Here is a 27,877-nt window from a genome sequence, read left to right as displayed (position 1 = left end):
CCCTAAACACTGCATGGCCATGCCTTTGTCAGGCAGGCTGAGCGATTGGGAGTTAGGAGGGTGGCCCTTGGAGCCAGGCCGTCTGGGTTCAAGTCTTGGCTCTATCACAAATAGCACCACAGAGGCCATAGTGTCAACAGTTGGCCACCAGGCTTCTGCGTCTCAGTTTCCTCAGGCAGCCTGGTTTGCTTAACTTCCCTGTGCCTGAGGGTACCTCAGTGATGATTAAAATAAGCGAATGTATATGGTGTCCAGAGAACAGAAGCTGGCAGGTGGCTAACACTTCATCTTAGCTCTATTGCTGTCATTGTTATTATTTGGGAAGAGTGACAATAAAAGATTAATAGGGAGTCGAACACAACGATTTGGATCCTGGGCTCCCTGCTGGGTCTGTGTCCTGGGCAATTTGTCACGTAGGGATGACTTGAAATCACGGAGACCCGAACCCCACCGCCAGTTCCTGCTGCCCCACGTGGCAGCCTTGCATGAGTACAGAAAGCGCGGAACTGCTCTCAGCTTTGGTGGCAGGTCTGACCACTGTGTTAGGAAGCTGGAAATCATCAGTGTCATAAAAGGATTTCCACCAAGCCAACAGCAACAGAACAGCCTGCCCCTGACCCCAGGAGAGCCTGCTAACTGCTCCACGTGGGCTATGCTTAGTACGCAACAAGTTGTCCAAGAGGAAAAGCTGGCTGGAATCAGAGGTCGATGTGTTGGCTGGATTTGGATTGTACCCGGAACACAGGTTTTTGGAGGTTGAAAGGCCATCGGCACAAGCAGCAGCTAAGGGCTGAGGGGGAGAAGGCCCCCCGGGGAGAGGTGCAGAGTGGAGGATGCAAGGCTGACCGTGGTATCCGGAGGCTATGCCAACTGCTGCAGGGCTGCTGCAGGAATAGGCTGAGCACAGACAGTGAAGGTGGTTGGCCAGGACGCCCAGGAAGAAATTCCTGTGTGTCTATAACTCCTACCCATGAAACATGGGATGAGTCCCTTAAATGGTAAGCAATGCTTTACATATTGGACGTCTAACAGAAGTTATCCAAGCAGTCAATGGGTGCTCAGGACTAGGGATGGCAGGGGCTAGGCCCGGGTTTCCACTCCGTCATCCAATTCTCTGGGTTGGCCTACCAGGGTCCAGGTCAACCTTCTGTCCCAACTCTGTGCCCACTAAGATCCACCCACCCTGTGTTCCATCTCCCATGACCCTTCTATGTGCCCTGCTAAGGTGACAAACAGCACTGTACTAAGAAACTGCTGGCTCAGAGTTCAGAATGGCTTCCTACTGCCCCCTCTCAATGACACAGCAATAAACACGATGCCTTCTGGTCATATTGATTCTTGCTGTACGACAGGCTCTTTGGCTCACCCTGTGGACCCTGCAGTGGGTGTGAGAGACAACCACCCTATTTTAGAGGTGAGGAAACACAGGGTAGAGAGAGAAAGTCATTTGCTGAGGTCAAGCAGGAAGCTGTGCAGTCAGGACTCATGCTCAGAATGTTTCACCTGACTTGCAAGACTTTTTCTTTCCATTGTATCCTGGAGTGAGGTGACTGTGGGCAAGAAGGAAGGGAGTTTGGGAGTGGGCAGAGACATGCTCTGGTGCCCCTCTAACAAGCGGCAACAGCTGAAGGTCTATTCTGTTTATTCCCAGGGTCCACCTGTCACACCCGAGATGTAATCATACACCAGCCAAACCTCGCTTCACCCACAGGTCAGAGCTGTGGGGCCCTGCGCCCCAGGCAAAGCAGAGGTATGGGCATGACCCTAGTGTGGGAGTCGGGAAGACTCTGCCCAAGTATTCTGCCGAGAGATTTTCGATGGGATATGGTTAAATTCCCGTGGAACTACAGGTTACAGATTTCCCACACCCTGTGTGCTGGCCACAGATGCCTTTCTCCTTCCTTCAGCAAAACCCCACACCCAACAGGCCACGGACCACGGCCACTCACCTCCTCCGCACTGCACACTGCACCCTTCCCAGCCGCTGTGGGTCCAGATGAACAAAGAGTCCTGCGGTTTTTCTGGCTCACTTTGATTTTCCGCAGTGTGGTTTACAGGAATGGTGTATTCATAATGAATTCCATAATCTTGGTCGTGAAATAACAACACCTGGATCAGCCGCAAAGCAAAAGGCCATTTTGAGTAGGAATGAAGGCCCGTGGGATTGCCGAATCTCACACACAGCCACACCGCGGCTGTTTCTCCACGAGGGGTAACCAGCTCTTTTCTGGGGCTGAAAATAGGTTCCACTGAGGGTGCTCCTTTATCTCAGCTCAGGATTCCTCAGGGACTCAACTTGGGAGGAGGGTGAATGCAAACCATCAGGAGGGAGTTCTGCTCTTTCCTACCCAAGAGAGAGACCAGCTTAGACTAGGAGCTTTAGGATAAGCGACTCTGAAACCTCTCACTGCACTTTTCGTGGAGAGCTGCGTCACGCAGAGAACAGTCCACATTCCTGCATGCTCACCCACAAAGCTGCCCTTGCAGACAGGAAAGACACAGATAAACTTTTACCCAGAAAAGCATCAGAGCGATTGGGGTGACTCTACTTCTTTGGAAATGAACATCTTCCTCCACTCCCCATCATCAATCACTGCCGTGTCAGTTGGTCCAGAGAGTCAGGGGTAGGGCAAGCTCAAGAGCAAAATGCAGCTCACTGCCAGAGGACTTTGCGGGGGCATCAGTTTGGGGTTCAAGGATGCAAGAGTCCTCCGCTGTCATGGGAGCCAGGACGATGAGTGTACGAAAGGGTGGCAGGACCCAGACTCAAGGCTTCAAGCCGGGGCTGCGGTGGAGGTAGAGGGAGGGGTCTACCATGTTTTGTGGGAAACTATCATAGAGCTTGGAGACCTCGGGTCTGAAATCCTAGTCAGCAAGAATCTACGGAAGAGATGGGTTTAGAACGGCGTGTGACAAGCCTTGTAAAGCCAGCAGGTGCATGATCAGCTTTATTTCTCTAGACATAACGGTGCCAAACAAGCCCTCTTGTAGGAGCTTAACATGGCTTGCTTGTGGATAATGAGTCTTCAAGCTAAGCCTGGAAGCAGTGAGTGCCCCTGGGTCTAAGTAACTAGCAGGTTCACTTCCGGCCCGAGAAGTCCGAGAATGGGCCAGCAGGCACTAAGGGGAGGGTGTGCATGGCCCACCTGACTTGACCTGGGGCAGACCAGGTCAAAGTGTAGCAGACAATGGGAGCCATTTCCCTTCAGCCATCTCTCAGCCTCCAAGGCTGAGTTGTGGGGTTGGGCTGCAGTGCTAAGAGCAAATCTAACTGCATCAACATCCACAGCTCCACCAGAGAGACCTGCATTAACACATTTGGAAAAATGCCTCCAGTTAGGGAAAAAAACCACCAAAAACCAAACTAGTCTTAGAACGAGATCTTTATCATCTCAGTATGAGAATAAGACTGGTGAATTGAGAATTCATATGAAAGCAATTTTGTAGCCACATATAGAGTGTGTGTGTGTGTGTGTGTGTGCATGTGTGTGTACGTGGTTTCAAATGCAGGTCCCCATGATTCTCTGGGTGCTACTGATTCTGCAAACAATGTGTACACCCCAGTTTGGGACCATGGCTTTCTATATAGAGGCAAAGGGGCACCTCTCATTGTCAGTTTTAAAATCTGGAAGTGACAATCACATTTTGAAAGCAAAGCCATCAATATTGAGCGAGGGCTGAAACTTCGGTTACGGTAGTAGTTGCTTTCTCCGAGTTTTGCTCATCCTGGTCTGAATGAATCCAGGCTGGGTACTCCGCTTTAACGGGCTAACAACTTGCTCAGTTTACAAAGGCTTTTGGTGTAAAGGGAAATACACTCACATTGGTGTTTGCTAGAGAAAGCAAACTCTCATGCTAACAGGTGAAGTTTCAGCACAGGTTTTAGGTTTTGCCTCCTCTCTTAGTCCCTCTGAATAACTGCTTTTAACTCAGAATAGGAGGATTTGTTCGGACTGTGACTAGGAAACAATCTTCTCCCAGATAAATGACTCAGGTGCACATTCTTGGGTCCCAGAAACCTACTCGCAGGAACGGATTTGCAGTGGACTGAGCGAGCTGAGTGGTGCACTGGCAGGTTTCTACACGGTTTAGATTGCACATGAAAACTGCCTTGCCTTTGTCTCCCCAGAAATTGTAACGGGGTTAACACCACTATGGGGCCACGCCCACCCTGGGTGCCAGTGCTCCCCGGCAGAGTCAGCCTCTTCAGGAGATTCCCTGGGTAATAGCTAGAAAATCTTTTGGGTGTCAGCTAACCTGGAACACTTACAGTCTGCCAGAGATCACAAATTAATGGGGAAGAAGAACTTCCACGGAGAGACTCTGGCAGGCACTGTGGACAAAGTGTGCTTTGATTACAAGGGCACAAGCTGCCACAAATCCTGTTTTTTGGAAGGAGACACGGAATCAATGATGAGCTATAGTAAGTTAGCCATGAGAACTCCTGGATCTTGAGAAGGAAGCAGGGTGTTCCATTCCCTGGCGATATCTGACATGTTTAAAAGGAGGCATCACTGATGTTTCAGTGGCTTGCACGGAGGCCTCCCTGAGACAAACAGGTAAGACAATGGCGCCCTGGCCTGGCCCAATGGCTCACAGGTTTCTGGAGATCACCTGGGGAGTAGAATACCTGCATCATCTGATCCCCCCACTTCCTGACTCCCAAATGCTTGTTGCAAGCTGGGTCTGTGAAATCCGAGGGATGCTAGTTCGGAGCTGGAGTCATACTTCATTTCCAAAAGGTAATGATGTACACTCTGTGAGGGCAGATCTATGCATCTCACCAACTGCTGCAAAAACAGACTTCCAGTGGGGCTGTCTGCTTAATGAGGCCAAGTCTCCCTGGCTGCCATCCACGTAGCTAAGCATTTCCTTCTTTGAGGCAGCTCCTTTTGAAAAAGATAGGAGCTCGGCCAGGGAAGAGCCAGGGGAAGCAATGAGAGAATTCTGAAGCAGGTCATGCAAGGGACTGGAAAAGAAAGGACGCAGAGAGGGGAGAGGACTGAGCAGCAGGGGACCTCGTAAACCCCTGGAAGCCAGATGCATTTCCTGCCCCCAAGGTCCCAGGAAGAAGTAAACTGGAAAGTAACTGGTAGACCTCTTGGAGCCACGCGCCCTAAGACAAGTGTGGAGCCAGCAAGTTACCATCAAGTGCAGCGGTAGTTTGGTTGGTCCCTTGGCAGAAATCTTCTCCCACAGCCCCCTTCTCACATAGCGAACAGTGGTGCCTGCAATCTGGAACTCTCCGGGGAGCTCTATCTTCCAGTCACTGTTGATGGATCCCTTACCGGAGTCTTTGAGAGCTAGAAAGCAAATTGAAGACAAAAGAATCAAGGGGCTGGGGGTGGGAGGATCCAGCCTGTCTTTAAAAGGAATCTGCGGCCCCTGAGTGGAGTAGAGGTCTCCCCTTCCACAGGGGGAAGGAGGGAGGCCTGAAGCTAGAGAAGGGGAGTGCTCTGTGTACGGAGAACAAAAGCCTGGATCGCAGGGAGCACGGAGATGCAGATCCCCAGGACCCCCAGGGAGAGCTGTGGGATTGATGGGCACCTTCCAGCCTGGGCTCCTGTCTGGAAACCAACTCAGATAGCTGGGGTTAGGGGTGGAGGGGCAGGGAATGGAGACGACCACAGTCTGATCTCATTTCACTAAACTTCCCCAGCAGATGGTTTTCTGCCTGATGAATTCATTCCATTTTAATGTGTCCTAGGCTACACACCAGTTTTGCTGCTTTAGCAAACTCATCAGTTCCCTTTCCTATTACCTACCTGGGGCTCTAGAAGGAAAGCAGCCCAACTCCAGCACCTCTGAAGGATCTGATATCCCCCCATTACTAAAGTGGACGTCCCTTCAATCAACAGCCATTACTCTATTAAGCATGAACGTTTGGAAACCCTGGCCACCCACAGATGTGGTGGTCACACGTGGCAGCTGTGGACGAGCGGTGCTTGGGGGCTGAGCGTAGCAGGGGAGGGGCACTCTCATACCCCAGCTCTGTGGCCTTCAGGTTCTCACGTTTGCTCGCCCACGCCTCTACCAGGGACAGCCTGTGTCAGGAGAGGCTGAGAATCAACATGCTGCTGACTGGCCGTAAGCAGAAACTTGGTTTTCCACACAAGCCACATATTTACTATTTTCTGAGGCGCTCACCAGGACTTTTCTTGTGTCTTCCCACTTAGGGGTGGTTCTCCTGTGGTTCTCGTGAGGACAGCACTCTGCAGTGACATCCTATTTTGTTGTTGCTGTTGTTATTTAGGAAAAAAAAAAATCCCAACAAACTAAAACCTATTCTGGCATTTTAGGAGAAGGCAGCAGATGACAAGAGGTGACAGTAAGTCTGTCATTTCCCAAAATGGGAACTCCAGGGCACCCTCAGTCCTATGCCCACACTCCCTGCACACTCAACTGGAGCCCCACGGACACCCCAAACTGATCTACATATATCTCATTGGGATACTACTCAGTCCATAATCAATGAAATCAGATTCTGCTGCATTGACTATTCTCTGCTTACTGAGGCCAGAAATGAAATGCCCACATTTAATACTGATTTTGGAAAATGAGAGGTGAAACCCAAAAGAGGTTTTGGTTACTGCTGAATTCATCAGCCCCAGGCTGGGGCAGGCCACAGGCAGCAGAGGGTCGCTGGGTAGCCACTGGCCTCAGTTCCCATCTGCAGGACATTGTGGTCCCACACTGCTCGCTCCCAGCAAACACAGAGACGCAGGCTCAGGGCTTCTCATGTTAGAGGGACTGCCAAGAGAAACAGGTTCCTCACTTCTAGGAACTTTCCAGCAGAGTGGCTTCCAGTGGGGTCTCGTATCCAGGGTGGCTATGAGAGGTTGAGGATTATAGGACTCCAGGGACAGCTCAGGAAAGAGAAAGCCCTACCACTTGGAGCCGAATCTGTTTCCCTTCAAGAAATCCAACCCACAGCTGAACTGTCCTGGCTATGAGAAGGAGGTGAGAATGTGGGGACGCCCACAGTTTCCTCTCCTTTTTCTCTTCTGCTGCCACCATCTGCAAACTGCCATTTAAGGGGCCTATTCTCTAGGTTGGCTCTTTCATATACTCTGACCCATTTCATCTTCTCAACAACCCTCTGAATTGTTGTCATCACTTCATGGGTGAGGCAATGGGGGCAGAGAGAAGCACCTTGCACCAAATCACAAAGCTATTCAGTTGTAGAGTGGAGACCTGAATCCAATAGACCAACCCTACTGCACTTATCACTTTGACAACTTTCAATTTCCATTTCTTTAGGTTATAGCATCAGTCTAGATTTTTCTGACTAATGCTGAAATGTGCAAAGGTAAGGCCTGTTTTCAAAAAGGACAAATTCCAGGCTCTGTTACAGGGTTTCATATTCTATATACCCTTACAACAGTGACTGATTCACACATTTCCAATGCTTCTAGTGAGCTAACAATACAAATATATACTTGGTTATATTAACTATTAGTGAATGTAGGCAAAGGCTGCATGGAGGTTCATCATTCTTTCCAGCTCTCTGCAGGTTTAGAAAATTGTCTCTTGAACGCGCATGTGTCTATTTGGTTTTAGGATCCAGTGTGGGCTGGTGGGAAGGGGCAGATAGAAAAAACCGAGGGGCCAGACTCCTTTAAGACAGCAGTCCCCAGGACTGGTTTTTGGGACTAGGGACTGGTTTCGTGGAAGGCAATTTTTCCACAGACTAGGGGGTTGGGGGAAGTGAGGTGGTGGGGGATGGTCTGGGGATGAAACTTTCCCCCTCAGGTCATCAGCCATTAGCTTCTCATAAGGCAGGCACAACCTACGTCCCTGGCACGTGCCATTCACAGTAGGGTTTGTGCTCCTATGAGAATCTAATGTCTGCTTCTGATCTGACAGGAGGTGCAGCTCAGGCGGCCATGCTCGCTCGCAGGGCACTCACCTGCTGCTGTGCAGCCTGGTTCCTAACAGACCACGGACTACTGCTGGTCTGCAACCTGGGGTCTGGGGACTTCTGCTTGAAGAAACACCTCAGAAAGCATGAGTTGTGGGAACAGCAGATGTACCCTGCCAGTCCCTCAGCCTGTTTTGAGGGTCTCCTCACTGGGGGCTAAAGACAGACACAGCTCTTGCTCCCAGGGAGCTCACAGTTCAGAAGGGAGACAGAGACAAGATGAACATAACACAATTTCACAAGCTCTATGGTAAGGTGCCTGCAGGGCCCGGGAATGTTGTGGGATGGGGCAGATGGGGAAGGCTTCCTGGGACAAGCCTGCTTTCAGCTGAGCGTGTAAGACAGGGAGAGGAGACAACACCGCCCGCAGTGTGTGGCTCAGCGGTGTGTGGCTGCCTGCAGTGTGTGAGGCAGGACGCTTGTTCCTGACCCTCAGAGGCCAGGACGGCTAAGATCAGTTCTGGGCGGGGTGACGGAGGGAGGAAGGCACAGCACCCCGTACGGAGAAGCAAGTGGAAGGTGAAGTTTTTTCCACTTTTCAGAGGTTTGGCTGGGAAAAGGAGGCAAGAGATGGAGAGTGGCCTCAGAGGGTGGGAAGGAGGAAGGGGGCTCACTGTGAGGACAGAGGACACCCAAGCATGCTGAGGCGCCCTACGTAAAGGAGTCAGAGATGAGCAAATGATGTCTTTGCAGCTGTGTGCTGACCACAGTCACACCAGGGCCTGTTCCGTAGAACCCACCTCTCTCACAAAGACCAGAGGGAAGCCAGGCAGCTGCTCTCCTCCTTGCTGGGCCACCAGCACAGACCGGCTGAGTCCCATATCCACGCCCTGCCAGTGACAGACTCCAACACTGGCTGCCCTGAGCTGGGGCCCCAGGCTGGTCCCTGGTTCGTTGCTTCTGTGAACACCCACTGTGCCCATCACACAGCATCTGTTTCTCCCTTTAAGCAATGGTACCCAGGGTTTCTCCTGGGAACACGTTTTTCCTCCCGTCACGTGGGATTGGACCCCACAGTTCCAGGCACAGACCCACCACCCAACCCCAAACAGGGGGACTTTTGTTCACCTTAGGGAAAGGCAGCTTTCTTCCCACAGGGTTTCCCAGAGACTGGATGTGAGCCTGGATCTGCCAGCCCACAGGAAGATGTCCACAGAGAGGACAGGCAGGAGTGCCAGTGCGGAGAGAAACCATTTCTCCTGTGACATCATTTTAAGCCCCTGGATCCAGCAGTGCCTGAAGCTGGTGCTCAGCAACTGAGAGCTGGGTCTGGCATTCACACATGCTTTTTGGAGGATGGGTTAAAAAATGCTAATCACGATGAGGGCAGAACAGGTGAGGAAAGAAAATGACTATTATGGCTTCCTATAAATAGGCCCCAGATGTTTACCACCAAGCTGAGTACCCCTGAGAGGTAGAAGGCCTGGAACACTCCACCCCTGCCTCAAACTCCCTCCAGGGCCTCTGTCCATATCCCAGCACTAACACCCCTATCCCGGCTCTAACCCTCCTATCCCAGCTCTAACCCTCCTCTCCCGGCTCTAACACCCCATCCCGGCTCTAACACCCCTATCCTGGCTCTAACACCCCTATCCCGGCTCTAACCCTCCTATCTCAGCACTAACACCCCTATCCCGGCTCTAACACCCCTATCCCGGCTCTAACACCCCTATCCCGGCTCTAACCCTCCTCTCCCGGCTCTAACACCCCATCCCGGCTCTAACACCCCTATCCTGGCTCTAACCCTCCTCTCCCGGCTCCAACACCCCTATCCCGGCTCTAACCCTCCTCTCCCGGCTCTAACCCTCCTCTCCCGGCTCCAACACCCCTATCCCGGCTCTAACCCTCCTCTCCCGGCTCTAACACCCCTATCCCAGCACTAACACCCCTATCCTGGCTCTAACCCTCCTCTCCCGGCTCTAACACCCCTATCCCGGCTCTAACACCCCTATCCTGGCTCTAACACCCCTATCCTGGCTCTAACCCTCCTCTCCCGGCTCTAACCCTCCTCTCCCGGCTCTAACACCCCATCCCGGCTCTAACACCCCTATCCTGGCTCTAACCCTCCTCTCCCGGCTCTAACACCCCATCCCGGCTCTAACCCTCCTATCCCGGCTCTAACACCCCTATCCTGGCTCTAACCCTCCTCTCCCGGCTCTAACACCCCATCCCGGCTCTAACACCCCTATCCCGGCTCTGACCCTCCTCTCCCGGCTCTAACCCTCCTCTCCCGGCTCTAACCCCCCTATCCCGGCTCTAACACCCCTATCCTGGCTCTAACCCTCCTCTCCCGGCTCTAACACCCCATCCCGGCTCTAACACCCCTATCCCGGCTCTGACCCTCCTCTCCCGGCTCTAACCCTCCTCTCCCGGCTCTAACCCCCCTATCCCGGCTCTAACACCCCTATCCCGGCTCTAACACCCCATCCCGGCTCTAAAACTCCCGAGGAGGTCGGTCTTTCTCCACTGGCCTTGTTTATGTATTTCTCAGGCCCTTTTTCTTAAGATGTTTTAAAGTGACTCTGAATGACAACCTGCAAACTACCCCACTTACATGCCAAAAGTAAAACATCTGGCAAGTCAAGAGTGAAAAGGCCCAAAAAAGGGCAGGAGGGCACACCTGGAGACGGTTATAAGACCATCCTCAGAAACGCTGCACGGAGGTGGCGGCTGGCCCGGGGAAGCCCTACTTCTGCCATCAGAGGCCCGGCGCTGGGCGGCAGCAGCAGCAGCAACTACAGCACGAGGCGGAGGCAGAGCCACTTGGGCCTCAGAGCCTGCCATCCTCTGATCACCGGAGCGGGGTCTTGCTTGTCTGCAGCGGAATGGGTGGGAGAGGTGTCAGGAAGAGGGCTCCTGGAGGCCATGGAGGAGTTACTGGGTATGGTTAAGGAACTGTGGGGAAGGAAGGTGAAAGAGGCTGCGGCCGACAGACGAACCCAGGCAAGGTCAACTGCCGATGGGAAGGAACATACTGGACAACAGAGTGCTAGTGACAGCCGGCTCTCTGGGGAAAATAGCCTAGAGTTACGGCGTATTTGCTTCCCAAAGTGTAAATACTCTCACCGTGACAGATTTTGTCATCCACCTGGCATCAGTGAACAAGGAGTGGGGAAGAGATGCCTCCAATTGGCTCTCACAAGCCACACACAGCTGTGGGGGCACTTCAACGAATTCGGAAGATGCTTGTCTTTGCTTTGGAGGTGCTGGTCTGGAGCTGATGAGCTGGAGAACTCCTGCACAATCACAACTTGATTGAGGCCAGGCGTGGGTTTGGGGTCAGCTCGCACAGCCCCAGAAACAATACACTTGGCATGCCCACGCACTGCCTGTGGCCATCGCTGCAGTGGCTGCAAGTTGTGGCGCACTGCAAATGCAGCTTTCCAGCTCAGAGCCTGCACGCCTTTCCTCGGGACAGCGTGCTCCCAGCCACACATCTGTGTATCTCTCAGGGAGAGGAAAACACAGGCAGATTATTAGCAGGAGGTCAGCAGACCCAGCAGGCATGGGGGTTACTTCCAACCTTTTCACTTCAGTGTCACTTAGCAAGATTCCAAATGTGCCGTTTGCCGTGGTCCATCCGAAAAATCCTAACTTCCTGCTAAAATCAGAAGTTCGCGCCTGACATCCCTTCAAAAGAGACGTCAGCCTCAGAGATACCTTTGGGACGTCAAGATCATTTTTAACAGTGAATAAATAGGTTCACTGTGGAGTCCCACGAACAATGACTTCATGGGGCCCTGTCAAATCCAGAGAGACAACGCAGGTCACCTCCTGCCCCCTTCTGTGGCAGCTTGGGTTGCTCTCCTGCCTTGAGTTAGCTGCACAGAGTGGGGTCTGCAAAAGCCTATGAGGCTGCAGCTCCAGGCACCTCTGTGCAGGCGTCCTTTCCATAGCCTTATGCATAATGTATTTTTTTTTCCTGAAAGACAACCTTCCAAATTAAATACATTTTAGGCTCTACAAGTTCCTGTCCCCTCAAACCTTGGGCATCAGTGAGTATCTCCAAGCCCGCTTTGTCTCTAAGTATTTTGAGATTAATTAGTGTGCACTTGAAATCAGGATATTTTTGGACCCAGAAAAGACTCCATAGGGACAATTAAAATGATTACAAATGCTTTGATTTTATGGGCAATTGGAGAATAGGGGAGTCCGGCAGTGATTTGACTTTATCTGTGAATTCTGAAGTTCTAGTTTGCTGGGGAGGAGATTTTCCCTTCTCATTTCGCCTGGGCCAGAGATTGGAAGTCTTAAACCACTATCCAAAACATAACTATGCTCACTTTTGTGGGTTTTGCTCAGAAGCTCTCAACAGTGAGACTTCTGTGGGGCACCACATGGGTGGGTACACTTTCCTTTGCCACCAGGGCAGAATAAAACCTTTGCAATGAGCTGGAGTGTGAGGTTACATGCAGAACATCCATTTCTGTCTCCGGCCCTTCTTCCTCTCTGTGGACACTTACACACCATCCTGGTCTTCCAGGCACTGTGGGAAAGACCACGAGCCGTTCCAGGGAGCGAGGTGGGGGCATTCCTGAGGGAAGGGCACTGCTCCTTTTCAGAGCTGGCTGGAGGCAGATGCGAACTCTGACCCTGTCCACATGGCCCTCTCTGGCACGGAGCTGCACAGAAGCCTGCGTGGGGTTCTTTGAGTCTCTCTCCCTCCTAGCTTCGCTAGAAGACCTGACCCACAGTCACCCTACTTCTAATCCTGGCGGCGACTCAGCTCCTTTTATTTCCACTCGGATCTTCTGCCAGCTCTGTTCTTAGCTATGGATACAAACTGCCCAGGCATTTCCTGTTCCAGGTGGTTTTGAGCAGAAAGCCAGCCAGCGTGGGCTGAAGGTAGGTGGGGTGAAATTCTTCAGGAATTGCTCCCGGCAAATGTGAGAGTAATTCAAAGTTACACTGGGTTGACTTCCAAAGCACCCAGCCCCGAGTGGAAACAAGGCCGTTTTGAACTAACTTTAGAAACATAATGAGTGTGGACCACCTTCGGGCTTGCCCGTGTCCATCAGCCAGGCCCTGGAGTCCTGGGGTTATGCCTTCTGGATAAGATAAGGCAGGAAGCTGGCTCCAACCTCCTGCGGAGGCCCAGTGCTTCTGCAGAGCTGAGCAGTCACTCCGAGATGTTAAACCAATCTCCGTGGGATGCAGGTTTGTTCCGAAGTGCACACAACGTACTGGTAACAGGCAGGTTTAACGTGTGTTCTCCAGTGAAAAATCTCCGTCCGGCAGTCTCTGGGCATGATTGGACAGAGTAATTCTGAGAGGCTCCATGAACTGCAGCGAAATCAGAGGAGGTGGAGACCTTGGATGAGACACCAAGCCCCTTGGAGCTTCAGGTTGCCCCTCTGTGAAGGAAGCAGAGCAATACCTTGCAGCCCATTTAGGGGGATGAGGGATCAGGTCTCCAAGGCACAGCCGAACTCAGTGATTGGGAGCCGCTAGGCGGATGCTATTGTTCTTTTTTTGTATACATGGCCCTCAGGCTTCAGGAGCTGAGGGATGATCACAAGCGCTCGTTGTCCTGGGTGGCATCTGCTAATTAGCACCTGTTGGCCCTAAAGTGAATTTGAGTGAAAGGTCCGTTTGTACCACAGGAATTGGAAGTTGAGGAGCGATCCAGAGGATTCTAACATCCTCTGTCATTCTTAAATTGCCACGCAAAAGTGGAGACAAGGAAGATGCTCCTATCACCGGACACTTAGGGCTGAGCCAGGTGGAGAAGCCACGCTGGGAAATCTCAGAAGCCAGGGTCGGAAGCCAAGGGACTTACTCGCAGGGGCACCTTCTGGGCTTGACGGAAGAACCACTCATTCGACCTCCAAAATGAACTACCTCTTGGAATACCCAGACTGCGAATTTTGAATTAGGATGAAAGGTGACATCAGCCGCCCACGGAGGGCCTCCAGTACATTCAAATGCATGGGTTGGGAAGGGGAAGGGTAACTTTTTGGCATGATACCAGGTGGTGGGGCTTCCAATGCAAATGCTGGTGAGGTTGACCCAATGTCCTTTGATGGGCAGAAGGAGAGGGAGTGGGCTGTTTGCGAATTTAGTAAAAAGAGGCTGTCACTTTGAAGCTGCCAAAAGCAGCACGAGGCCTTGTTTCAGAATGCATTTTTAAGTGTTGTTCTATTTGCAGAGTGACAGCTGGGACAGCTGAGGAAGAGAGTGCCAGGTGAGGCAGGCACACCGTCGATGCAGGGGAGGTGAAAAACCACGGGGCTGATGAAAATGCACGTGGATGTCAACTCCAGGGATGGCAAGGTCTTACCCTGGCAGCAGAAGCATGAGCAGCCGTCACAGCCTCAAGGAAGCAGGGTGGATGGCGGATGACCAAGCTGCGGAGGAGGTGGCAGGGCAGCTTGGGACATGGGGGGATCTAGAGTGTGGTGCCAATGATACCCCACGTGGGTGCTTGGAAATGGGCATTCCTGCCTTCCCCAAGGCAGGTGTGCGAGGGGCGTCTTAACATCAAAGCATTCCCTAACTCTTTAACAGGACTGTGGTCTTCATTGTAAACTTGCCTATTAGAGATTTGTTTTGTGTCTGTCTCATTAGACGTTGAGTTTCTCAAGCAGAGACTATTTCAAAGAAAGACTCGGACTTTTGCATAGTCTACAAAGGCAGGAATGTGGATTTTAAAAAATCAGTGATAAAAATGGAAACAAAAGGGTTTCATGGGTAACTTTGATTTAGCTAAAATCATTTTTGAAACTAGACAAATCATATCTTACTTTTTCTTTCTTCGGTCTCAATCAGCACTTTGCGACACAGACTGAGAGATGATGACATGAAGACAGCTCAGAAGAGCGGTACCTGAGGAAAATCAGCCACCTTGAGTTTAAGTTTAACCCAAGACAGGAACATGGGATTAAAGCTGGCAGAAGGACGGGGGCCACAGCATGTTCCAGGCCAGGGAGGTGGGAGCACAGGCAGCCTCTGGGCACCCTGCTCTCTCCACTTCTGTGTCCAACTCAGAACTCCAACCACCTTCGAGCTCAAGTCCTGGGCTGACCTTTGCTGGGGTCGTCTAGGAATCGGGCCAAGGATACTCTCGGAAGATCTTCTCTGGCTAGAAAGGGATTTATCAGAATGGCTTTGCTCACGCATAGTTAGGGAAACTAGTCCAGAATAGAACCCAGGTCTATGGAAAGATGCGGGTGTTTGTGCCTGAAGTCAACGGAGCTGGCCACTGGGAATCTGGGATACACAGACCTTAGTGAAATTGGTATCCTTCTGGGTTTCCATTAGACTTAAGACTGTTGTTCTTTTTCCAGCTAAAATCATCCCCAGAGCCACTGGCAGCCCAATGGGGCTTCCCGCAAGTTGGCCAATGGCCTGCACTGCTCTGCGCAGACTCAAGCTGCTCTCAGCTCTCCTGGGGTTACTCTGGGGGACTGGTAACCTGCCCCAGTTCCTCACAACTTCCTTCACTCTTCTATGATCCTCCTTCCTGTCCCAAGCTTGTCTTCCATCGTTTTCCTTCCTGTTCCCGCCCCTAATCCACCCTGGGGGTGGCTGCATGTTAGTCAAATACGACGGCACTGTGTGGTCCCCTCTGGGTGCTCATGTCATTACAATACAGGTGTGAAACCAGCCATAACCCGGGAGGAATGACACTGAACCAATTTACCAGACTGATCATCAAAATCGATTCTCAACACATAAATGGTGAGTCAAGTCATTTTTGTTTTACCCAGAAAGCTGTGGGCAGGTTTATCCTCCACCACACGGATCCTCCGAGCTCCAGCAGGAATGATGGCAGCTTCGATATAACCTGTAGCAACAAATGACATAGAGGTAAACCACACCTCCACCCTGCACCAGAGGCCATGCCGCATCCCCTGGCCAAAATCTAGCTACCAAGCCCCCCACAGTGGCTTCAGCAACAGAGGGCTGGTGCAGAAGGAGGAGGCTCTCCTAAGGCCAGAACCTCCCGGTGGCCCCATTTCCAGAGAGCAGGATTTGCACGTGTTTCAGGTTGAGTGGTGTCCCCCTCCTCCAAATATGTATGTTGAAGCTCTAACTGCACACCCCCCTCAACCAGAACATCAGCATGTGACCATTGCAGACATATTAAGATGAGGTCATCGTGGAGTAGGTGGGCCTAATCCAAAATGCCTGATGTCCTTATAAAAAGGGGAAGTTTGGACACAGACATGCACACAGGGAGAATGTCGCGAGAACACGAAGGCAGAGATGACTGATGCTTCTACAAAGCAGCCAAGGAATGCCACAGACTGCCAACAAACCACCGGAAGTTAGGCAAGAGGCATGGAACAGATCCTCCCTCATGACCTGCAGAAGGAACCAACCCTGCTGACACCTTGATCTCAGATTTCTCAACTCCAGAACCAAAAGACAGGAAGTTTCTGCTGCTTATGCCACCTGGTTTGCGGCACTTTGTTACGCAAACATAGCAAATGAATACAGCCCGGTATTCTACGTGAAGGGCACCTCCCTGGAGCATCAGTGAATAGTGGCCCTGGTCTGATTCATCTGCTGGAAGGCCTTTTGCTCTTTGTTGTATTTTGAACTTTCCCTGAATATCCATGGGATGACAGCAGAAACCAAGCAATTTACCCTATGACAAAACTACAGTATTGCCTTAACACACGGTGCACTGTTTCTTGCTTCCATCGTGTTTGGCCGTTTCTGCAGCTATCACACTTGTACAGTTTTGTCCATTTCCTTGCATGTTTTTAAGCAGAGTAGGGGGCCAGGACGACAGGTGGGCAGTGAAGACTCAGGGAAGACGTGACTGAAGCTGCCAGGGCAGAAGCTGGTAACTGGCTAATGCCTGGTTAATAGGGAGACTGCCAATACGTGAGCCTAATCTGACGGTGAGACTCTGAAATGTAGGCTGGTAATAATTTTGGTGTGATTTTTATTTGGGATTTAGACAAGAGTATTAGGCGTTTGTTTCTGCAGTTTAGATGAGGATCTCAACTAAGATTACAAATCCTAGCCCTGTTGTTCCCAATGTGATCACCAGAATCATGAGTGGAGCTGTAAAAAATTAGAGATTTCTAGGTTCAAGTATGTGGAAATACCTATAATGAAGGGTTTATTTATTTATTCATTCATTTTCTCACAATAAAATGGCTTTCTTTTTATTATAAAAATAGTATACAAAAGTTCAAACAACATACAGCAGAAAACCAGAACTGACCTGTGCCACATCACAGTGGGAAAATTACCCCTAGAAAGTAATATTTTGGTGACCAGCCTTTTCAACATCTCTTAATGCATATAAACATACATATATCATTTTATGTGAATAGACTAATATATGTACTTTTAAAAGATCAGGGACAACTTCAAAATAATTAGTTTTGCTAGGTAATGTATGTCTAAGGTACAAAGTTCAAAAACTGTAAAAGGATCAAGTAAAAAGTATTTTGATCTATAGGCTATATAAGGCATTCTGTAGCCAACTACATTTTTAAAACTATTTATAATAATTTGCATATTTTGGCTGAGTTTCTATGTAGCTAACATCCGCTAATAGGACAGTTCTGTTTCTTCCTTTCTAGTCTTTATGCCTTTAATTTCTTCTGTCACTATTCTGGTTGCAACTTACAAAACCACATTGTATGCAAAATGAGATTGTGGCACTCTTGTGTAATTCATGATGTCATAGGAATGCTTCCAAAGTTTTCCCACTGAAAAAGACTGTTACTGTGAGAATAGGATAGGTATAATTAATCTATCAGGTTAGGGACATTCTCTTGTTTAAATTTTACTTTAAGTTCTGGGATACATGTGCTGAACGTGCACGTTTGTTACATAGGTATACATGTGCCATGGTGGTTTGCTGCACCCATCAACCCATCATCTAGGTTTTAAGCCCTGCATGCTTTAGGTATTTGTCCTAATGCTCTCCCTCCCCTTTTCCCCCACCCCCCGACAGGCCCCACTATGTGATATTTCCCTCTCTGTGTCCATGAATTCTCACTGTTCAACTCCCACTTATGAGTGAGAACATGTGGTGTTTGGTTTTCTGTTCCTGTGTTAGTTTGCTGAAAATGATGGTTTCCAGCTTCATCCATGTCCCTGCAAAGGATATGAACTCATTCTTTTTTATGGCTGCATAGTATTCCATGGTGTATATCTGCCACATTTTCTTTATCCAGTCTATCATTGATGGGCATTTGGGTTGGTTCCAAGTCTTTGCTATTAGAAACGGTGCTGCAATAAACATACGTGGGGACATTCTCGTTTTGAATATTAGTGTGCTAACAGCTTTTATCATGAAGAGGTATTAAAGTTAATAAAATGTTTTTGTGCATCTACTGAAATCATCAAACTGTTTTTCTCCCAAACCATACCAAGACCTCAGAGCTGAACTGTGATCATGCTTGTCATGGCTTAGATGGTATATGGATCCACATCTTAGCATTTAAAAAAAAAAATTATTTCATACATGTGGTGTTTGCTTAGTTTTACATAAACATTTATCATTTTTTTCTCACCATTTCTTCCCCATATCAGACCTTTCTTCTGATATCTTTTTTTCTTCCTTAAATCCATGTGAAGGTCCTTTAGCGTAGGTCTCTCGGTTGTTGTAAACTCTCTGGCTTTGTTTATCTCAAAATGTCTTCAATGACCTTCTCTTGGTTTTGAGAAATGGTGTCCTTGGGCATTTGATTCTAAATTGATTGTTATTTTCCTTCAACACTTGAAATACACTTTTCCACTGTCTTCCCTTATGATATTGAGAAGGCGCTCATCATTCTAAGTGTCGTTCCTTTCTGAGTGGCCTGTTGCAGCAATACTCTTTGATGTTGTGCAGTTTCACCATGACATTTCTAAGCACAGATAATGGGGAAATACCAGTTGTCAAATTCCTCCAGTCACATTTTACCTTTAACGTCTAAGAACTATTAGACTACTCATAGTTTCGTGTCAACCTTTCTTGGGACACAAAGCTATATTATTAGTACACTTTTTTTTTTCTGATCTATTGGGTTTTCTTTTGAACATCAGAGTACGTATGTTTATCTCTTTTGTCTTCTGCAGTGCTTATTTTATCTTTTATTTTTTATTTACCCTGCTTGGATTACTTTGCGCTTCCCAGGTCAGATCAGATCAATGCCTTGGATTGTTTCCTACCTTTTATCTTTTAACCGTTTATTAATTTGTACAAAAAATGCAACTGGAAAAAAAAGCCAAGGTGGCTGAACAGGAACAGCTCCAGTCTACAGCTCCCAGTGTGAGCGATGCAGAACACTGGTGATTTCTGCATTTCCAACTGAGGTACTCGGTTCATCTCACTGGGGAGTGTCGGAAAGTGGGTGCAGGACAGTGTGTGCAGGTCAGTGGGTGCAGCACACTGAGCGTGTGCTGAAGCAGGTCGAGGCATCCTGTCATCCGGGAAGCGCAAGGGGTCAGGGAATTCCCTTTCCTAGTCAAAGAAAGGGGTGACAGATGGCACCTGGAAAATCGGGTCACTCCCACCCTAATACTGCATTTTTCCAACGGTCTTAGCAAACGACACACCAGGAGATTATATCCCATGCCTGGCTCGGAGGGTCCTATGCCCACAGGGCCTCGCTCACTGCTAGCACAGCAGTCTGAGATCAAACTGCAAGGTGGCAGCGAGGCTGGGGGAGGGGCGCCCAACAATATAGATGCTTGAGTAGATAAACAAAGCCGTCGGGAAGCTCGAACTGGGTGGAGTCCACCGCAGCTCAAGGAGGCCTGCCTGCCTCTCTAGACTCCACCTCTGGGGGCAGGGCACAGCCAAACAAAAGGCAGCAGAATCCTCTGCAGACTTCAATGTCCCTGTCTGACAGCCTTGAAGAGAATAGTGGTTCTCCCAGCACGCAGCTGGACATCTGAGAACAGACAGACTGCCTCCTCAAGTGGGTCCCTGACCCCCGAGTAGCCTAACTAGGAGGCACCCCCAAGTAGGGGCAGACTGACACCTCACATGGCCAGGTACCCCTCTGAGACAAAACTTCCAGAGAAATGATCAGGCAGCAACATCTGCTGTTCACCAATATCTGCTGTACTGCAGCCTCCGCTGCTGATACCCAGGCAAACACGGTCTGGAATGGACCTCTAGCAAACTCCGACAGACCTGCAGCTGAGGGTCCCGACTATTGGAAGGAAAACTAACAAACAGAAAGGACATCCACACCAAAACCCCATCTGTACGTCACCATCGTCAAAGACCAAAAAGAGATAAAAACCACAAACATGGTGAAAAAACAGAGCAGAAAAACTGGAAACTCTAAAAATCAGAGCGCCTCTACTCCTCCAAAGGAACGCAGCTCCTCACCAGCAATGGAACAAAGCTAGAAGGAGAATGACTTTGACGAGTTGAGAGAAGAAGGCTTCAGATGATCAAACTACTCCGAGATAAAGGAAGAAGTTCGAACCCATGGCAAAGAAGTTAAAAACCTTGAAAAAAGATTAAACGAATGGCTAACTAGAATAACCAATGCACAGAAGTCCTTAAAGGACCTAATGGAGCTGAAAACCAAGGCACGAGAACTACATGACGAATGCAGAAGCCTCAGTAGCTGATTCAATCAACTGGAAAAAAGGGTAACAGTGATGGAAGACGAAATGAATGAAATGAAGCGAGAAGAGAAGTTTAGAAAAAAAAGAATAAAAAGAAACGAACAAAGCCTCCAAGAAATATGGGACTATGTGAAAAGACCAAATCTATGTCGGATTGGTATACCTGAAAGTCATGGGGAGAATGGAACCAAGGTGGAAAACACTCTGCAGGATATTATCCAGGAGAACTTCCCCAATCTAGCAAGGCAGGCCAATATTCAGATTCAGGAAATACAGAGAATGCCACAAAGATACTCCTCAAGAAGAGCAACTCCAAGACACACAATTGTCAGATTCACCAAAGTTGAAATGAAGGAAAAAAATGTTAAGGGCAGCCAGAGAGAAAGGTCGGGTTACCCACAAAGGGAAGCCCATCAGACTAACAGCGGATCTCTCGGCAGAAACTCTACAAGCCAGAAGAGAGTGGGGGCCAATATTCAACATTCTTAAAGAAAAGAATTTTCAACCCAAAATTTCATATCCAGCCAAACTAAACTTCATAAGTGAAGAAGAAATAAATCCTTTACAGACAAGCAAATGCTGAGAGATTTTGTCACCACCAGGCCTGCCCTAAAAGAGCTCCTGAAGGAAGCACTAAACATTGAAAGGAACAACCAGTACCAGCCACTGCAAAAACATGCCAAATTGTAAAAACCGTCGAGGCTAGGAAGAAACTGCACCAACTAACGAGCAAAATAACCAGTTAACATCATAGTGACAGGATCAAATTCACACCTAACAGTATTAACCTTAAATGTAAATGGCCTAAATGCTCCAATTAAAGGACACAGACTGGCAAATTGGATAAAGAGTCAAGACCCATCAGTGTACTGTATTCAGGAAACCCATTTCATGTGCAGAGACACACACAGGCTCAAAATAAAGGGATGGAGGAAGATCTACCAAGCAAATGGAAAACAAAAAAAGGCAGGGGTTGCAATCCTAGTCTCTGATAAAACAGGCTTTAAACAAACAAAGATCAAAAGAGACAAAGAAGGCCGTTACATAATGGTAAAGGGATCAATTCAACAAGAAGAGCTAACTATCCTAAATATATATGCACCTAATACAGGAGCACCCAGATTCATAAAACAAGTCCTTAGAGACCTACAAAGAGACTTAGACTCCCACACAATAATAATGGGAGACTTTAACACCCCACTGTCAACATTAGACAGATCAGTGAGACAGAAAGTTAACAAGGATATCCAGGAATTGAACTCAGCTCTGCACCAAGTGGACCTAATAGACATCTACAGAACTCTCCACCCCAAATCAACAGAATATACATTCTTCTCAGCAACACACCACACTTATTCCAAAATTGACCACTTAGTTGGAAGTAAAGCACTCCTCAGCAAATGTAAAAGAACAAATTGTCTCTCAGACCACAGCGCAATCAAACTAGAACTCAGGATTAAGAAACTCACTCAAAACCACTCAGCTACATGGAAACTGAACAACCTGCTCCTGAATGACTACTGGGTACATAACAAAATGAAGGCAGAAATAAAGATATTCTTTGAAACCAAGGAGAACAAAGACACAACATACCAGAATCTGTGGGACACATTCACAGCAGTGTGTAGAGGGAAATTTATAGCACTAAATGCCCACAAGAGAAAACAGGAAAGATCCAAAATTGACACCCTAACATCACAATTAAAAGAACTAGAGAAGCAAGAGCAAACACATTCAAAAGCTAGCAGAAGGCTAGAAATAACTAAGATCAGAGCAGAACTGAAGGAAATAGAGACACAAAAAATCCTTCAAAAAATCAATCCAGGAGCTGGTTTTTTTAAAAGATCAACAAAATTGATAGACCGCTAGCAAGACTAATAAAGAAGAAAAGAGAGAAGAATCAAATAGACGCAATAAAAAAACGTTAAGGGGATATCACCACCGATCCCACAGATATACAAACTACCATCAGAGAATACTATAAACACCTCTATGCAAATAAACTAGAAAATCTAGAAGAAATGGATAAATTCCTTGACACATACACCCTCCCAAGGCTAAACCAGGAAGAAGTTGAATCTCTGAATAGACCAATAACAGGCTCTGAAATTGAGGCAATAGTTAATAGCTTACCAACCAAAAAAAGTCCAAGACCAGATGGATTCACAGCCGAATTCTACCAGAGGTACAAGGAGGAGCTGGTACCATTCCTTCTGAAACTATTCCAACCAATAGAAAAACAGGGAATCCTCCCTAACTCATTTTATCAGGCCAGCATCATCCTGACACCAAAGCCTGGCAGAGACACAACAAAAAAAGAGAATTTTAGACCAATATCCCTGATGAACATCGATGCAAAAATCCTCAATAAAATACTGGCAAACCGAATCCAGCAGCACATCAAAAAGCTTATCCACCATGATCAAGTGGGCTTCATCCCTGGGATGCAAGGCTGGTTCAACATACGCAAATCAATAAATGTAATCCAGCATATAAACAGAACCAATGACGAAAACCATATGATTATCTCAATAGATGCAGAAAAGGCCCTTGACAAAATTCAACAATGCTTCATGCTAAAAACTCTCAATAAATTAGGTATTGATGGTATTGATAGGTATCTCAAAATAATAGGAGCTATCTATGACAAACCCATAGCCAATATCATACTGAATGGGCAAAAACTGGAAGCATTCCCTTTGAAAACTGGCACAAGACAGGGATGCCCTCTCTCACCACTCCTATTCAACATAATGTTGGAAGTTCTGGCCAGGGCAATCAGGCAGGAGAACGAAATAAAGGGTATTCAGTTAGGAAAAGAGGAAGTCAAATTGTCCCTGTTTGCAGATGACATGGTTGTATATCTAGAAAACCCCATCATCTCAGCCCAAAATCTCCTTAAGCTGATTAGCAACTTCAGCAAAGTCTCAGGATACAGAATCAATGTGCAAAAATCACAAGCATTCTTATATACCAATAACAGACAAACAGAGAGCCAAATCATGAGTGAACTCCCATTCACAATTGCTTCAAAGAGAATAAAATACCTAGGAATTGAACTTACAAGGGATGTGAAGGACCTCTTCAAGGAGAACTAGATACCACTGCTCAACGAAATAAAAGAGGATACAAACAAATGGAAGAACATTCCATGCTCATGGGTTGGAAGAATCAATATCGTGAAAATGGCCATACTGCCCAAGGTAATTTGTAGATTCAATGCCATCCCCATCAAGCTACCAATGACTTTCTTCACAGAATTGGACAAAACTACTTTGAAGTTCATATGGAACGAACAAAGAGCCCGCATTGCCAAGACAATCCTAAGCCAAAAGAACAAAGCTGGAGGCATCGTGCTACCTGACTTCAAACTATATTACAAGGCTACAGTAACCAAAACAGCATGGTACTGGTACCACAACAGAGACATAGACCAATGGAACAGAACAGAGGCCTCAGAAATAATGCCACATATCTACAACCACCTGATCTTTGACAAACCTGACAGAAACAAGAAATGGGGAAAGGATTCCCTATTTAATAAATGGTGCTGGGAAAACTGGCTAGCCATATGTAGAAAGCTGAAACTGGATCCCTTCCTTATAGCTTACACAAAAATTAATTCAAGATATATTAAAGACTTAAATGTTAGACCTAAAACCATAAAAACCCTAGAAGAAAACCTAGGCAATACCATTCAGGACATAAGTGTGGGCAAGGACTTCATGTTTAAAACACCAAAAGCAATGGCAACAAAAGCCAAAACTGACAAATGGGATCTAATTAACCTGAAAGACTTCTGCAAAGCAAAAGAAACTACCATCAGAGTGAACAGGTAACCTACAGAATGGGAGAAAATTTTTGCAATCTACTCATCTGACAAAGGGCTAATATCCAGAATCTACAATGAACTCAAATCTACAAGAAAAAAACAAACAGCCCCATCAAAAAGTGGGCAAAGGACATAAACAGACACTTCTCAAAAGAAGACATTTATGCAGCCAAAAAACACATGAAAAAATGCTCATCATCACTGGCCATCAGAGAAATGCAAATCAAAACCACAATGAGATACCACCTCACACCAGTTAGAATGGCCATTATTAAAAAGTCAGGAAACAACAGGTGCTGGAGAGGATGTGGAGAAACAGGAACACTTTTACACTGCTGGTAGGATTGTAAACTAGTTCAACCATTGTGGAAGTCAGTGTGGCGATTCCTCAGGGATCTTGAACTAGAAATACCATTTGACCCAGCCATCCCATTACTGGGTATATACCCAAAGGACTATAAATCATGCTGCTATAAAGACACATGCACCCGGATGTTTATTGTGGCACTATTCACAATAGCAAAGACTTGGAACCAAGCCAAATGTCCAACAATGATAGACTGGATTAAGAAAATGTGGCACATATACACCATGGAATACTATGCAGCCATAAAAAATGATGAGTTCATGTCCTTCGTAGGGACATGGAAGAAGCTGGAAACCATCATTCTCAGTAAACTATCGCAAGGACAAAAAACCAAACACCGCATGTTCTCACTCATAGGTGGGAATTGAACAATGAGAACACATGGACACAGGAAGGGGAACATCACACATCGGGGACTGTTGTGGGGTCGGGGGGATGGGGGAGGGATAGCATTAGGAGATATACCTAATGTTAAATGACGAGTTGATGGGTGCAGCACACGACATGGGACATGTATACATACGTAACTAAGCTGCACGCTGTGCACATGTACCCTAAAACTTAAAGTATATAAAAAAAGCAACTCATTTCTACGTATTAATTTTGTACCCAACTTCCTGAATCCTTTTATAATTTGTCATATTTTCAAGGTTAATTCTCTTAGGTTTTCAAGATAAATAATCATATCACAATAATATGTACCACAGTAATAGTTTTACTCTTTTGAAATGTTTATGGTATAAACGTCTATTTTTCTCACCCACCCAAATACTAACCAGACCTGACCTTGCTTAGATTCTGAGATCAGACAAGATCAGACACATTCGGGGTGGTGTGGCCATAGTTATTTTTCTTTTGTAAATGCATTGGTGGGCACCATCAGAAAAATGTAAACTATTCCTGGAGAGAATGTACACCTTTGTTTTGTCTTTTATTACAACAAGAATGATTATAGTGTTTTGCTGTTGAATATAATGTGGGCTTATGGTTATATAGAGTGTGTAATAATATCTCATATATAACATATTTCATTCGTAATATAATCATATTAAAAACATATACATTATTCTCATATTGAGAGTTTTGTTAGGAATAAAGGTTGAACTTTACTGCATGCTTTTTCAGCATCTACGTGCATAGATTCCGCTTGCTCTCACACCTTGTTCTATTAACAGTATAACTATATGAGTATATTTTCTAATATAAAACCATCTTCACATCTCAGAGTAAACCTTACTTGGGCACAGCATATAATTTTAATATGCTGCTGAATTGTTTGCTAATATTATATTTAGAACTTTTGCAAAATTATTCCTAAGAATGCTCTGTAATTGTTCTTATGCTTCCTTTGTTGGATTGGGTTTTGGTATCAGTATTATTCTTGCTTTAATTAGGAGTATTTCTATGCTTCTATAACTTGTCTGTGTTGATTTTATATAGAGTCACGATTGGGAAATTTTTCAATCATTCATTTCAAACAGGTTTTAAACTTATTTACAGAATCGAGCAATGTAATCTCCTATGACTTATTAATTTCCTCTATACTTTATTTCCCTATTCTCTATTATTTTACATATTTGTACTTTCCTACCCCCATTTGGTTCATTAAATGAGAAAACAGTGGAGCTGTATACTATTTAGTTGGATTTCTTCATCCTGTCCCCTACCAGTAAATTCTAGTTGTTATTTCTGTTTTATTTAATGTTTTTCCATAGGCCTGTATATTCATACTTCTATTGTGTAACTTATCAGATGCAATTTAGTCCCTGGATATTACAAAATAAGGAAATAATTATGGTGCATTCTACTTTCTCACATCCCATTTCAACTTTTATTATATCATTTTGACATTGTATTAGTTTGTAACGTTTACTTTTTACTCCCTAAGGTAATTCCTATAGTTGTTTTAGTTTTCATCCTAAAAAGGAATTTAATGTTTGTTATGCATTCTTCTGCCAGTTTCTCTAATAAATTCTTGCTTGTCTCAAATGTGTTCCCTTTGAGATGGGCTTATGGGAATTCTATTTTCTGAAATACGATACTGTATAGCAAAAAATAATTGTTCACTGTCTTTATCCTTGAATGTCAGTTTTGCTGCTATAACATGTTGAGGTCATACTTACTTTCTCTGAGGCTGTTGTATGAGTGGCTCCATAAAATGTGACCGTGGAGAAGTCTGAGGACTGCTGGTTATTGCCCTATTATTAGGTGCTCTAAAATTTAGATGGGATGCTCAAAGGAGTCTTACCTTTAATGTCTAATATCTATTAGGCTATTCATAGTTTTGTGTCAACTTTTCCAGGGATACGAGGTTATATTATCAGTACACATATCTTTTTTCTGATCTATTTGCTTGGTTATCTTTTGGGGGGGATATCAAAGTATATACATTTGTCTTTGTCTTCTGCAGTGCTCATTTGTTCTTTTATCCTGGGACTTTTTGTTTATTTCCATTTTCCACTGCTGTCTTTCTCAATCCTGTCCTCCAGGTTCCCTGCTGCACTCTCCTAGTGCTGATTTGCTCTGTCTGCTTCCACGTAGACCTGGTTTCTGTGATGGATTCATTGACCTCTCCTACATATGTCCTCAGTTCTGCTAAGTCACGTTTCATCTCTCTCTCTCTCGCTTCAGTGTGTCACTGTTTCTTCCTTGAGGTCTTGTATCTTAGCTATGAATTCTTATTTTCTTTCCTTTTTTTTGTTTTTGAGATAGAGTTTTGCTCTGCTGCCTAGGCTGGAGCGCAGTGGCGTGATCTGAGCTCAATGCAACCTCCGCCTTCCGGGTTCAAGCGATTCTCCTACCTCAGCCTCCTTAGTAGCTGGGATTACAGGCGTCCACCACCATGCCCAGCTATTTTCTGTATTTTTAGTAGAGATGGGGGTTTCACTATGTTGGCCGGGCTGGTCTCGAACTCCCGACCTCAGGTGATCCACCCGCCCCGGCCTCCCAAAGTACTGGGGTTACAGGCATGAGCCACCGCGCCTGGCCTATGAGTTCCTATTTTATCAAGGCTACTGTTGGTCACTTTCTGAAATTTATGGCAGTAACATTGGGTCACATTTTTCATCTTTTCCTTGGTAACATTTTGCCAGGATTTTTAAAAAGTCATTTGTTTTCCTTGTCCCCTTTATCTTTTTCCTGTTGCTGGATACTTGTATAGACCCTGTACTGGTAAATTTATTTCAAATTTTAAAGTGAGACAAGCTCTAATCATGCT

At 46.7% G+C, this 27,877-nt stretch overlaps 1 protein-coding gene across 1 annotated transcript in view; it reads right to left on the bottom strand.

The window, feature by feature from the left end:
* ADAMTS17 (ADAM metallopeptidase with thrombospondin type 1 motif 17) overlaps positions 1-27,877 on the bottom strand; it is a 363,306-nt gene that overhangs the window by 79,682 nt on the left and 255,747 nt on the right. Inside the window, exons 16-17 of the mRNA XM_055277066.2 lie at positions 5,146-5,303; positions 1,950-2,109 (exon numbers count right to left, since the gene is read on the bottom strand). Coding sequence (XP_055133041.2) covers positions 1,950-2,109; positions 5,146-5,303 — 318 coding nt within the window. The remainder of the gene's footprint in view (positions 1-1,949; positions 2,110-5,145; positions 5,304-27,877) is intronic.

This window comes from Symphalangus syndactylus, chromosome 5, assembly GCF_028878055.3.
Source record: "Symphalangus syndactylus isolate Jambi chromosome 5, NHGRI_mSymSyn1-v2.1_pri, whole genome shotgun sequence".
In the NCBI taxonomy this organism is placed as follows: domain Eukaryota; kingdom Metazoa; phylum Chordata; class Mammalia; order Primates; family Hylobatidae; genus Symphalangus; species Symphalangus syndactylus.
This window is presented reverse-complemented; position numbering and strand designations above follow the sequence as displayed.